Source organism: Leishmania mexicana, chromosome 10 (assembly GCF_000234665.1).
Source record: "Leishmania mexicana MHOM/GT/2001/U1103 complete genome, chromosome 10".
In the NCBI taxonomy this organism is placed as follows: Eukaryota; Euglenozoa; class Kinetoplastea; order Trypanosomatida; family Trypanosomatidae; genus Leishmania; species Leishmania mexicana.
Window position 1 is genome coordinate 276,568 of NC_018314.1, and position 12,132 is coordinate 288,699.

General features: G+C 64.1%; 3 protein-coding genes across 3 annotated transcripts; all 3 read right to left on the reverse strand.

Moving 5' to 3' along the window:
• Positions 1-1,174: 1,174 nt before the first annotated feature.
• Positions 1,175-1,906, reverse strand: LMXM_10_0640 (conserved hypothetical protein; the record flags this gene model as incomplete). Its single annotated transcript, XM_003872853.1, has 1 exon — positions 1,175-1,906. The coding sequence occupies one exon, from the start codon at positions 1,904-1,906 to the stop codon at positions 1,175-1,177; it is 732 nt and encodes a 243-aa protein (XP_003872902.1).
• Positions 1,907-2,661: 755 nt separating this feature from the next.
• Positions 2,662-3,795, reverse strand: LMXM_10_0650 (hypothetical protein, unknown function; the record flags this gene model as incomplete). Its single annotated transcript, XM_003872854.1, has 1 exon — positions 2,662-3,795. The coding sequence occupies one exon, from the start codon at positions 3,793-3,795 to the stop codon at positions 2,662-2,664; it is 1,134 nt and encodes a 377-aa protein (XP_003872903.1).
• Positions 3,796-5,289: 1,494 nt separating this feature from the next.
• Positions 5,290-11,166, reverse strand: LMXM_10_0660 (hypothetical protein, unknown function; the record flags this gene model as incomplete). Its single annotated transcript, XM_003872855.1, has 1 exon — positions 5,290-11,166. The coding sequence occupies one exon, from the start codon at positions 11,164-11,166 to the stop codon at positions 5,290-5,292; it is 5,877 nt and encodes a 1,958-aa protein (XP_003872904.1).
• Positions 11,167-12,132: the final 966 nt, after the last annotated feature.

The window sequence follows — 12,132 nt, forward strand, 5'->3', positions numbered from 1 at the left end:
GGGGGCGGGGGACGGACTGCCGTGGCGTTCCTCCTGTCTAAAGTGTGGGACCTCTGCTTTCTGTGTTCTTCGCCAGGCACTCTGTTGGTGCAGCCGCGACTGGGTATAGGGTGAGGCACCCGCGCACACACGGAGGAAGGTATGAAGGGGAGGGGGAGGGGCGCTAAAGACACCACCGCACAGAGACACAGAGAATACCCAACGCGAAAAAAACTGGCGGCGAGGACTGCGAACGTGAAACGTGTTTCGCAAAGGAGAGAGGGAGGAGGGGGGAGGGCGGCGGCGGGCCAGCGCGTCGTCGCCTTGGGGGGAAGTGCCCGTTGTAGCCGTTGGCGTGGTTCCTCGTTTCTTCCGAAAGGGGAGGGGGGCGGGGGTGCGCGGCGGTCAGGCGATGGAGGGCAGGGAGACAGAGGGGAGGGAACACGTATGGACCATGTTTGCAGGTGAGCGATGGTGGAAGGGGAAGGGGTGGGGAGCCAAGGGCAATCACGGTGATGTGTGGAAAGCAGAGGGAGGAGGAAGAGGACAGAGAGAAGGCGTTGAGGTCGCAGGGCGGCATCCAGCGTAGATGCCAAGCAACAGCGCACAAGCCACATCGCATGGTCTTCCCCAGAAAGGGACGGGGGGTGGGTGGGTGGGAGGGGACACACACACACGAGTGCTTCACATCCACAAACATACACGCGTTCTCCGTTTCTCTCGATTTCTCTCGCACAACACCGTACAACGAGGAGACACAAGCTCAATACGGCGTGGCACCTCTTGTCCAATGGAGGTCCGTCAAGGCAGTGCACCTCTGCACCTTGTTGGAGAACAAGGTTTGGCTGATTACCATATATATTTTCTTTTCTTCATGTGCTGTCCCCTCTCTCGAGTGACGTGGGACTGCGCCCCCCCCCCCCCCGTCGGTACCCGTATGGATGCCGCTGATACGGTTGCAGTGCACAGTGGGGCTAGTCGAGATACCGGCGTGGGGGGTGGGGGGAGACGATGTCGAGGCGCTAACGAGGAGTACACAGACACGCCTGTACACGCGCCCGTTGCGCGCGCAACGGACGCTTCTCAGCAGACTACACCTCCGCCATCCTTGCCAGTTGTGCGAATAAACACTGCAGCCGCCGCCGCTTATCATGGCACCGGGGATACTCGCAATCGCCCGCATCATCTCGCGCACTCACGACTTTGCGACGCGGTTCACCGGCTGTCCGTGCTTGTCCAGGTGAGCGAAAGGGCATGCCGCGCCTCTTTGGCAGCCCTCTGGTGTGCGGTAGAAGTGGCATACCCCGCTGCTGCCCGCGAGCGCGACGTTGCTCGTGATGAACCCGTTGCTGCTGTTGTGCGCGTGGTAGACGGTGTTATCCACGTGCTGGGCGTTGCGGCGCAGCTGTGCGATGCGATAGTCATTGAGCTTCTCAGCCAGGTTCGGGTCGTCGGGGGATGGCAGCGACGGAAGCGGAGGAGCACCGGCGGCAGCGGACAACGACGACGATGGGGCGGCAGACGCCGACCCAGACAGCAACGACGACAGAGTGGCTCCACTGTTGCTGCCGCTGTTGCTCCCACCCAATGCCCCACCGTGTGGCTTTTTCTGCTCGAAGGCGGTGAGCTGCTGCACATCCACCTCCTCCCTGTCCACGCCATAGTAGCCATCGCATACCTTGTAGAAATCCATGAGCGCTTGATGGGCAATGAACGGCGACGGGCGGAGCGTGTGGTCGTGCGGCTGCACTGCCTCGTAGAGGGCTTCGGGGGAGAGTGCCGTGTACGGCTTCGGCTCGGCGGCCCGCACGAGACACAGCATCGCAGGAGTAGCGTTCTCGATCAGGTAGTTCACACGGCCCGCTTTGCGGCGACGCGCCGCCGTGGCTGGTGCCTCTACCACCTCCTTGTAGGCTGCTGTAGACATGTGTACCGCGAGAAGACCAGGAGCTGAGTTGCCCAGAGGAGGCGGGGGTGGGGGGAGGGGATTTCCGCACCTCCAAAGAAAGGAAGAGAGACACACACAGACACAAGGAGGAGGAGGAGGAGCAGAGGCTGGGAGAAGGGGCGGAGGCGGAGTCCACTTGTGTGCCGGTCACTCGCGTGGGCTGCTGTTCTCGTCCGAAAACTGAAACAGGGAGGGGGGAGGGATGGGAGAGATGGGAAAGAGGGGAGAGGGAGAGGGGGGGGAGCGAGGTGCTCAAGCAGGAGAGCCCCTCCTTTAAAACCGCTACTGTCAGACACAAGCGGGCAAAGGGGAAGAGGGAGGGAGGGAGGGGAGGGGTGGCGAGGCAGCGGCGGTTTGCTTGACTACCGTCTCGGCAACGCCACAGGGCACGCATACGTGCGCGGCCCGCAATGGATCCTCGCCACCACGGCAAGTACCCCTTCTCTCCCGCTGCTTCTTCGATGCGTGCGCGTGTCCTTCAGGTCTCTTGCTCTCTTCCAGTAGCACAGGAGACGTCAAGTACGCGGCATCGCCCCTCTCCCTGCTCATCCGGTTCCACGACGACAACACAGCCAGCGCACCAGGCTGTGTGCGTGCATGCGTGCTTCAAAAGCTCGTGGGCCGCAGAAGACTCTCTTTCTCCCTCTAGCCCAACCGCGTAGGAGAAGTTGCGCGGAGCCACGCACGCACATGTACGGGCGTACCAATCAACGACGCAGGCCTGGGGAGGACTACTATGGCGGCAGCAGCTTGAATTTATCGATGGCCCATTCCCGATACATCGCCATCTCACACGCCGGAAGGGCGAGGTAGTGGTCTACCATGTCGTAGCTGATGGTCGCCGCGATCTTGTCGAAGTCAACGCGCCCCTCCCGCCCTTCCTGACACTCGATGGTGTCGTCGTCGAGTGTGTCGCTGCGATGGGAGCGATAGTGCGGGTTTCTGCGGCATTGACGCAGGTAAAGAACGTAGCCCAACAGCTCCGCCATGGCCCAAAGAGGTCGCTCGGGCACTTTAGCCGACGTGTGCTCGCCTTCAGCGCCACCTTCATCGTTCTGAGAGAGCTCGCGCGCAAACCCCTTGAATGCCAACTCCCGCAGCGGCGGAGTGCGATGCTGCCAATGGTGCGCCGTCGCCCCGTCCGTGTCTCGCGCTTCGCTCGGGAGTACCTCACGCAGCTCGTCGCCTACAAAGCACACGGTATGGTAGTGATGTCCCGGGAACAGCTGTACTTCTCCCGTCTCCGGTGAGGGCAGCATCAGCACGCAGCCGTCGCGCGTGGCTGCCTGCTTGCGTTTTTCCTGTAAGAGCGCCAGTAACTCGCGACGGGTCTCTTTCATTTCGTGCGTGATGGCTTTGCGTTGGCGCGACAGCTCCGACAGGAGGTGGGTCGTGGAGTCACCACCCTCCGTTGCACCGGAAGGAGCACGAGGAGCGGAGTCGCCAGTGTGCCTGTCGGGGTCACCTCCACGGTCGCCCACCCCGGATACTGGAACGCTCAGCTCTTTGTTCTGCCGGCGCGCCCGAGTGCGTCGCATGGACCACAGATTTTTTGTCCGAAGGAGGTCTGCGCGTGCCGCGACTAACTGCAAGGCACGTGACTGCAGCTCTTGTCGACGCTGACGGCGTAGACGGCGCTGCCGCAGCGCACCGGTGCAGTCGAGCAGCAGCACTGGTCGATTACCGTAGCAGTGCAACGGGGGAGAGGCAGCACCTTCAGCGGCGACAACACAGTCGCCGACGTCGCAGGCACCGGTAGCGCTCCGACCGTCTTCCGCGACTGCCTTCGGGGCGCGTGGGGCAAACAGAGCACGAGGCATGAGAAATGGATGCTCGGCAGGGACGATCATGCGCTTGTGATTGAGCATCACGACGAAGTCACGGCGACCGCTGGAGCTGACCTGTGCGGGCTTCTCGGACAGGGATGGCGGAAGCAACGCCGAGGCGGACGTCGGCTGAGCAGAGAGGGTCGACAAGAGGCGGGGAGGACGACCACCAACTGGGTTCGCCTCGCTGACGGTGGGGATATCGATACTGCTGTCTGCCATATCTTCCGTGTGCGGCCGTCGTCTGTGCGGCTCATCGGAGCGGTGGGCATCCTTGGAGCTCTGCCCTAGCCTGCCTCTTTCGGTATCCTGGACTTGCGTTGCATCGTCGGATGCGGCGCGTGACCGCGTCGTCAGCTCCGACATGCCATCGCCCCGCCGCGCCCGCTTCCGATTCGATGAGTGCGTCAACGAGGTAGCGTTGGTGCCCGTGCCGCTGTGCCGCGACGGAGGTGTCCCGGAGGAGGGGTAGGAGGTGTGCATGCAGAGAGGGAGAGAGAGATAAACCAAGAGGAATTACTGGTGGGGTCTGCGAAAGGCCGCGAGGGGAGACGGAGGCGAGAGAGAGGGGGGGGGGAGGGGTGCGTGCGCAGAAGACAAGGAGTGGAACGGCGGGTGTTCTTCGATGCAGTCGTGAAAGGCTGGGCAGGCGACATCAGCCACGGCACGCGTAGCGCTACAGGTGAGCGTGTCTATGTGAGGGGAGGGACGGGTGGGGGTGGGCCATTGGTCGATGGGAAAACGAAAGCGGGGGGGGGGCGCACTGGCAACGCGGGTAGCGGCGTCTTTTTTGGTATCTTGCGCGAGCGTATTTCGCTTTTCTTCATCGATGGGCTGGCCTGAATGCCAAACCCCTTTTAGGGTGGTGGAAGAGTTGGGGACTGGGGGAAGGGGGAGGTGGAGGGGCATGCACGCGTGTACCTGTTGTGCGGGCGTCGACGTGTGCGGCGGTGCAGGGGGACCCAAACCTGAAGCCATAAGAGGGTGGGTGGGTGGGGGGAGGCGACAGGGAGGGAAGGATGGGTGCACAGGTTCACATGCAGACGCACGCACACAGACGGACCCAGACGGGCACGCGGGGAGTTTAGGAAGGAAAATAAAGGACGTACATCTAGGCGCAGTCGACAGCGGCAATCAAAGACCAGTACACGTCTATACAAAACGCACGCACGCACGCACGGACGGGACATGGGGGGGCGGGGAGGATGGAGCACACACACCCACACACACACCACACCCACACAGACACATACCGAGAAGAAGAAAAGGACAGAAGCCTGCAAGGAAATTCAGAGCCGCCATCGCTGCACAACACAACAGAGATCCTTGGACAGACATGCAGTGCGTGATGGTGGTGATGATGGGGGAGGAGGGGGGAGGGACGGTGATGGGTAACACCGCGATGCCAACCACGTGGCAGCGTAGACAGGGACCACAAGAAGAAAAACAGCGCATAGATGGACACTCTTTCGCCGTCACCCGGTCGCACCGGGATGCGCCTCACCACCTCAACCGAGGGCGAACCCATTTCCTTGCTCACTCCACCTCCCTTCTCACTGCGGTGGGAGAGCCCTCAGGCCGGTGGGGAGAGGACGGGCTTCCCTGTCCGGGCTCCACATTGACGTCACGTCGCTCGCTGCAGCCTCGCCGCTGCACTGGCTTGCCGTAAGAGGCAAAGACGCACGGCGGGGCCATTGCTCCGCTCTCTGCCGCTTGTGGTGACGTCGACGACGGTGCGTCACCTGGATCGCGGTGCGTCTCTGCCGCTGCCGCCGATGTCGATGATGCCGAAGTGCGCATCTGCATCAATGCCAGCAGCTCCGGTGGGAGAGATGGTCGTTGGGCGGGTGAATGCACAAGAGAAGACGTGGAAGGTGGCGCGATGGTAGAGGTAGGCGGTCCCGTCCTTCGCGGCGGCGAGGCGATGAACGTGGCTAGGGGGAGTGGGGCCGTGGCAGAGGAAGAGGGGGACACCAGCGGCTCGATGGGGGCGGTGGGGAAGACGGGACTAGCGAACAAGCGCAGCTCGTCGGCAAGAGTCGGCTGCGGCGCCGTAGAAGAGGTCCGGGGCTGGACCGGCTGGAGCTGTAGCATAAGCGACGCTGAGGCGCGAGAGCGGCCGCTGCTGGTGATGTGAAGGCTCTCCCTGCTCCTCCTCATGCTGCTGTCACTGCTCGTCCGACGCTGACGGCCGCTGTTGAGAGGAGACGGAGAGGGAGCGTCAATGCGTCCGCCCAATGGCGTGGCAGCGCCCAGCGCGTACTCCAGCCCTGCCCCCACGGTGGGCGTCGCAAGGACGGAAGGTGATGAGCGCAGTGTGGAGAAGGACAAGGCGCGATTCGCACGGCGGCGGCCGCCAATGTCGCGAAGGCTGCCCCTGCCGCTGCCGCTGCCGAGACTGCGGCTCCGACGAGAGGATCCACGCACGTGCTGCGCCCGCTGCTCAGCGGCACTGGCGATCGAGGTGGAGGGGAGAGACCGGGTTCTGAAGGCGTCTCGCGTCTCGCCGTGTCGCAGTGGGGCCTGGTTGAACTCGGTGGACGGCAGCGATAGCCGTCCGCTCGGCGTACGGGGCGCAAAGGGCGAGAGCGACAGGGGTGACGACGCCGGGAACGCCCACGACTGTCGCGGCGAGGGGGCGCGCTGCTCCGACGATAGAGGGATCCAGTGGGGACTGGTTTCCGCTGCTTCCTCGACACCGTCGCCGCGACGGGGCGCATCGCCAGGCGAGAACGCATAGGGCGGCGGAGGCACGCGGTGCTGTCGCTGCTGACGTTGATGGGAGAGGGCAAGCGCAGTGGGGGTAGAATACCCCGTTGGCCAACGCTCGACACTGCCGGTGTTGCTGTTGGCGACGGAGACGGGGGCGATGGCACTCCCGAACGTTAACCGCTGCGGCGCTACTCCTAAGGCCTCGCTGAAGCGACTGCCACTGCTGTCGGTGCGACTTATGCCGCGGACGCTGACGGATGGGGAGTGTATGCCCACGGACGAGTGTGACTGTCGCCGCCGCCGCCGTTTCTGCTGCTGCTTCCGCGGTGCCCAAGAGCGTCGCCGTGCCACCGCGCTGCCGTAGACCGCGCTGCTTGCCGCGTGCACGCCTCGTCCCTCGTCGTCTTCGCTACAACCGTCACCACCGCTCGTACGGATGCCGCCTCCACTCCCCGGAGAGGCCGCTGCTCCCGCCAGGAAAAAGCTGAGCGAGCCGGTGGAGCGCCGCGAAGGGGATGAGGGTGGGGAGGGCGGGGGCTGCCGGGAAGAGCGCGCCAGTTCGCATACCTTGGGTGTCAGCGCCCCCGTCGTCGAGCCGCCTCGCGCGTGCGTGAGGCGTGTCGTGCGAGCCAAGAGCTGAATGTCCTCCTCCTGCGAGAGCGACAGCCAGTTCGCACCGCTCGGCGCCGCTGTCGAGGTGCTGCCCCTCCAGGCGGGATGCACCTGCAGGAAGGAGCCGGAGCCGCGAAAGGGCGACGGATGCAAGGGTGAGGCCGCCGCCAGGGCGGCTTCTGCGACCGCCGCCCTTGACGGGGTCACCATCAAGGTGGCAGACGCCCGCACTGCTGCAGGGGAGGCACAGACACCAGATAGACGCGTTGGTGTCATGCTGCTACTGCCGCGCGAGTGTACATCATCGCCGCCTTGCCCCCCTTCGCGGACAAGATGCTGAGGCTCGTGACCTTTACCAGGGCTGTGGCGGACGCCGCCGTTGTCGCACTTTCTCTTAGTCTGGTCGCACGGCGTCATGAGCCGCGCCGGCGCAGTGGGCGCTGGCGTGGGGAAGCGGCCGTATGGGTTCTGGTCGGCGGTCCCCATCTTGATCTCGTCTTCGACGTCATCGCTGTCTTCTCTCATCGCGCGCGGACTCGTCCGCCCCCCAGTCGACATTGTGGAGGGAATCTGTGGATGGCGATGAAAGTTCCGCCTGCTGCTGTGATTGCTGGTCCCCTTCTCCTGCGAGCACGGCGTCGCCGTGGACCACGTGGACGCCTGCAGCAGCGACTGCAAACGTGTCTGCGTCGGAGTGGAGAAGATGGAGAGTATAGAGGACTGCTCGGAGGATTCCTCCGGAGTGGCGGTGACGGCCGTTGCTGTAGTGCCATGGTGGGTGTGCTCACTTCCGTTGGCTCTACCCCACGCAACGGTGCTCGCCATTGAGGCGTGTAGGCGCCGCTCGTCTGCGGATAGTGCGAGGCGGCCGGCGACTCGGTGCGGCGTGCAGGTGGAGGGCCCCGTTGTGGTCATGCTGGCGGCAGTCCCGCACCTGCCACGCGTCACGTCGAGCGGCGAAAGTGGCGACCTCGACAGGTTGCTGTCGGACACCACCTCGTCTTCCATGTCCATCAAATAACGAATGGCAGTCCGGATTTGCGAGGGCGGGCTGGAGGATGTCGACGCGGCACTTCTGCAAAGAGAGCTGCCGGCGCCATCGTCAGCGAGAACGGTCCATGACTGATGCCGACGGTTGTGGGGGTCGCACATGTAGCGGTCCTGAGCACCTACACGCGCCGTGGCCGTGCGGTGCGCCTTCTGCGCCGCGACGACGGCAGCGCCGTCGGCCCCGTTATCCGGCGAGAAGGAGAGACGGAGCATATCGGAGAGGTAGACCATCGGGGACGTCGTGGCGGCCACCGCCGGGGTGTTGGCGGAGTCACCGGCTTCGCCGACCTCCTCACATGCCGCGTCCACGTCGATGTCGCCAGCCTTCGTGACGGTGCGAAAGTGCCACGGAGCGGGTGACGAGGACGAGGACGAGGACAAGGACGCGGCGCGAGACAAGGGCAGCAGTTGGGGATCACGACGGCTGCGCACGCAATCGTCGTCACATCCGCCCGCTGAGGCCGACGGCTTAAAAATCTCGCCATGTGGCTCCGCTGCGCCTGGGGTACCACTGCTGCGGTGACTGCCGCTCTCTTTGCCGGTACCGTCACTCGTGCCAGGGCTGGTGCGCCGCACAAACGGTATCTCCTCATCGACCGCCCCAGCGTCCTCCTCGAACACATCGCCCCGGTGCGCTTCTGATGTGCTTCTCTCGAAGTCGACATCATCGCGACTACTGCGCTCAGAGGCCGCCGTCCGCCCGGTTGCGCTCGCTGAAGGGCAGGGGCTGCAGCGGGACTCCAGCTTCCACGCACGATGGCCAACCGTGCCGGCCACCACTGCGGCAATCACGGCCTCTGGGTACGTTGCAGCGCCTGCGGGACTGTTGCAGGCGCTCACTCTGTTTCGGGGATGCGCAGACGCAGAGACTCCTCGACTGCTGTCGCCCAGGCACATTATTCCCTCTGCCCAGCACACCTCTTCGCTGGGCACCCGGCTTGATGGGACGACGTCTGTGAGTGCTGCGGTGGGCAGTGAAGGGCGACGCAAGTGATCCACCGGAATCGGTGACGGGAGAACTCCACAAGACGATGTCACCATGGTGTCGTCGACGTCGACAACACCCGCGGTAGCGAAGGAAAGGGGAACATGCAGAGAGGCGCTGCGCTCATCGCGATCGACGCGTATGGACGGCGATAGGAGCATCTGCGCCGCACGTGTGCTGACCGACGTCGCGTGTGGTGCTGCAGATCGCGACGCAACCACAGAGGATGCCGGCGTGGAGGACGGCGCACCAGTAGTGCGCTGCGGTGCGGACGCTGTGTGGTGAGGATGCGCATCTTCTCCAACGGCTGCTGCTGGAGACGGCGACAGCTGCTGATCATCGCTGTGGGCCTGCGGTGCAGCGTCCGGTTGTGGACACCGCCTTTGCGCAGCTTGTCCTCTCTGCCACCACAATGGGAGATCGTGTTGCTGCGGTGACGGTGAGGTGCTCCCACGCCTGGGCGTTTGCGTCCAGGCGAGAGGCAAACCCCGAGCGACGACGACAGAGTCCGCGCGAATCTCGTCCGCGTCATGTGCGCCGGTTCCACGGAACACGTACGGCGCAGCAGGAGCAGCAGCAGCTCGCCCTCGTCGTGGTCCCTCGCTCGCTGACCGATGAGCGTCTGGTGCGTCCGGGGAGAGAAGCATGTGCTCTGCCGTGGGTTGCTGTGGCCCTCTTGCGTCACCCATGCCGTCGTCAAAATCGAACGTGAGCAGCTCGAGCTGGCACTGCCACTCCAGAGTGCGTTGAAGCTGCTGCTGGTGCTGCTGCAGTCGTTCTCGTGTACCCACCTCGCCGTGGGCGCCAGCGCCGACTTCGTCGACCACCGCATTGGCATTGCCGCCACTCACGCGTTGACGTGGGTGCCGCGAAAGAAGCCAGCGTGACTGCTGCAAGTTTTCCATGGCTGCCTCAGCTGGTGCGTCATCTCTACCGGCAAGGAAAGGCGAGTCGCGACCCATGAGGATGTAGTGGCGGTCAGTGTCGCTGGGAAGCGCGGTCGCCTCCGCCGTCTCCGTGGAAATCGCTCGAGTGACAGAAGGGCGTAGGGAGCTGACGGCGAGAGAGACGGCTGACGCGGTGTCGCGCGGCATCGAGGTGGACGCTGATGAAGCGATGGCGGGTGAGAAGGAGAGGGCCGCGGAGGAGGGCGGGAGGGAGGACAGGAGACGCGCCAACGGCTGCGGCGCAGCCTCCTCCGTCTGCCGCGTGGGGAGGGGTGTGGTGGTGCTGCCGGTGTTCGAGGGCGTTCCACCGTGTAAATCAGGGAGAGGCAGGGGCTGCGTGCTGCCACTGCGGCCGACGCGGTACTGCATGCGCTGCGGATCTGGCCGTGGCCGTCGCTGATGGTGATGGTGCGGTTGGCCGGTGCCCAGGGGTTGATGGGGCTGTTGCTGCTGCTGCGGCTGCTGACGGTGGTGATGGTGATGAACAGGCCCTACAGGGCTCGACAGCGCCGCAGTTGACATCGGCGTGGGCGCCACCGACTCCGGTACGGGACGCTCCACCGCAGCGAGCCTGCCCTCCGAGGAGTCTGAGGGAAGAGCGGTTGAGTGGCCCGCAGACGTCGCGAAGCGTACCACGTGACGCCCAGGAATGTCGAGTTCCGCGTTCTGAGAGGCGTACGGTGCTGCTGACGACGGTGGTGTGCGAGCCGTCATCCAGCCACCAGCGGCAGCTGAAGGGGAAGCCTCATGTAGCCGTTTTGTCCGTGGAGATCCGGAGGCAAGTAGCGGCACCGGACGCGATGCATGAAGGCAGGTAATCTTTTCCCTCTGCCGGCGATGCAGCGTCACGAAGAGAGCAGTGTAGTCGAGCGGGCAGCTGCCGGGGTGCGGGGTGGGCAGAAAGGTGCGTGTGTGACCGGTGCACACGACCTCGAACTGAGGAGGCGGTGGCGGCTCGATGCCATCCATCGCCACAACCCCAACTTCCACACGCTCATAACGCGGACCCACCACGCAGACATGCGGCCCCAGGGTCTGCACGGCGCGTGTTGGGGCTACCCAGGCGTGCGTGAAGACATCGGGAGGTAGATAGTCTAGCGGATTCATCAAGGGAGGTGAGAAACACAGCGGGCAAGCGGACTCACGTCAGGGTGGGGAGGGACGATCAGGTGCGCACCGGATATGGTGATATCTCCTCCCTCGACTCCCTTTTTCGATAGATGGGGATGACGCGGGGGGGGGGGTATTCGCTCCCCCGCATACGATGAAGGGAGGTTGGTGATGGGTGCCGTCGCACCGAGAGGGTTCAAGATGCACCGACTAAAATCGAGGAGAAGGGAGCATGCGAGTAGCGATGTGCGGCGGACCTGGCACGTACGGCTCCCAACACACACACACACACCTGGAGCCAGAGGGGCGAAAGGGGGTAGACGCTTTTCACGCCGCGAGCCGTGACCTTGATCGATTCTTGCCACCGCGCGCGCGCTCTCTCTGCACCTCAGTCTTGCCTGTGCCCCAAGGACAGGTCGGCCGCTCGCGGAACGGGACACGGAGGACACGTGAAAGACAGGAGCAGAAGGTAAGGAGGTGGCACAAACGACGGTGATGGAGTAAGTTGCGCGTGTGCCGGAGGGAGATGGGGGAGGGGGATGGGGGCCTTGAGAAGGACAAGACAGCGAAACACGTAAGGGGCAACCAAAATGATGAACGCTCCTACACGAAGAAAATCAGGCGAGAGGGCGGTGATGACCAATAGGTCGTGATGTAGGGTCTAGGGTGTACGAGAAGCGAAAGCGCAACACACAAGGGGGAGGGAGAGCGAGAGCGATAAAACGGCGCGGGTGAGCCTAAGCCGACACAACGGGAAAAATGATGACGACAGCGGGGGACAAAGGACAAGGCTGTTGCGCGCTTGTGTGTGCGTTGCGCCTCCAGTAACAGTGAAGGGGGAGGGGGAGGGGGGAGACTGGAGAAGGCCAACGCCGTGCAGGGGAAGCTGATCGTCGGCGCAGCCCCGTGCTCCTGTGCGGGTCGTGTCGTTGTGAGGATCTGTGTATCTGACGGCAACCGCTC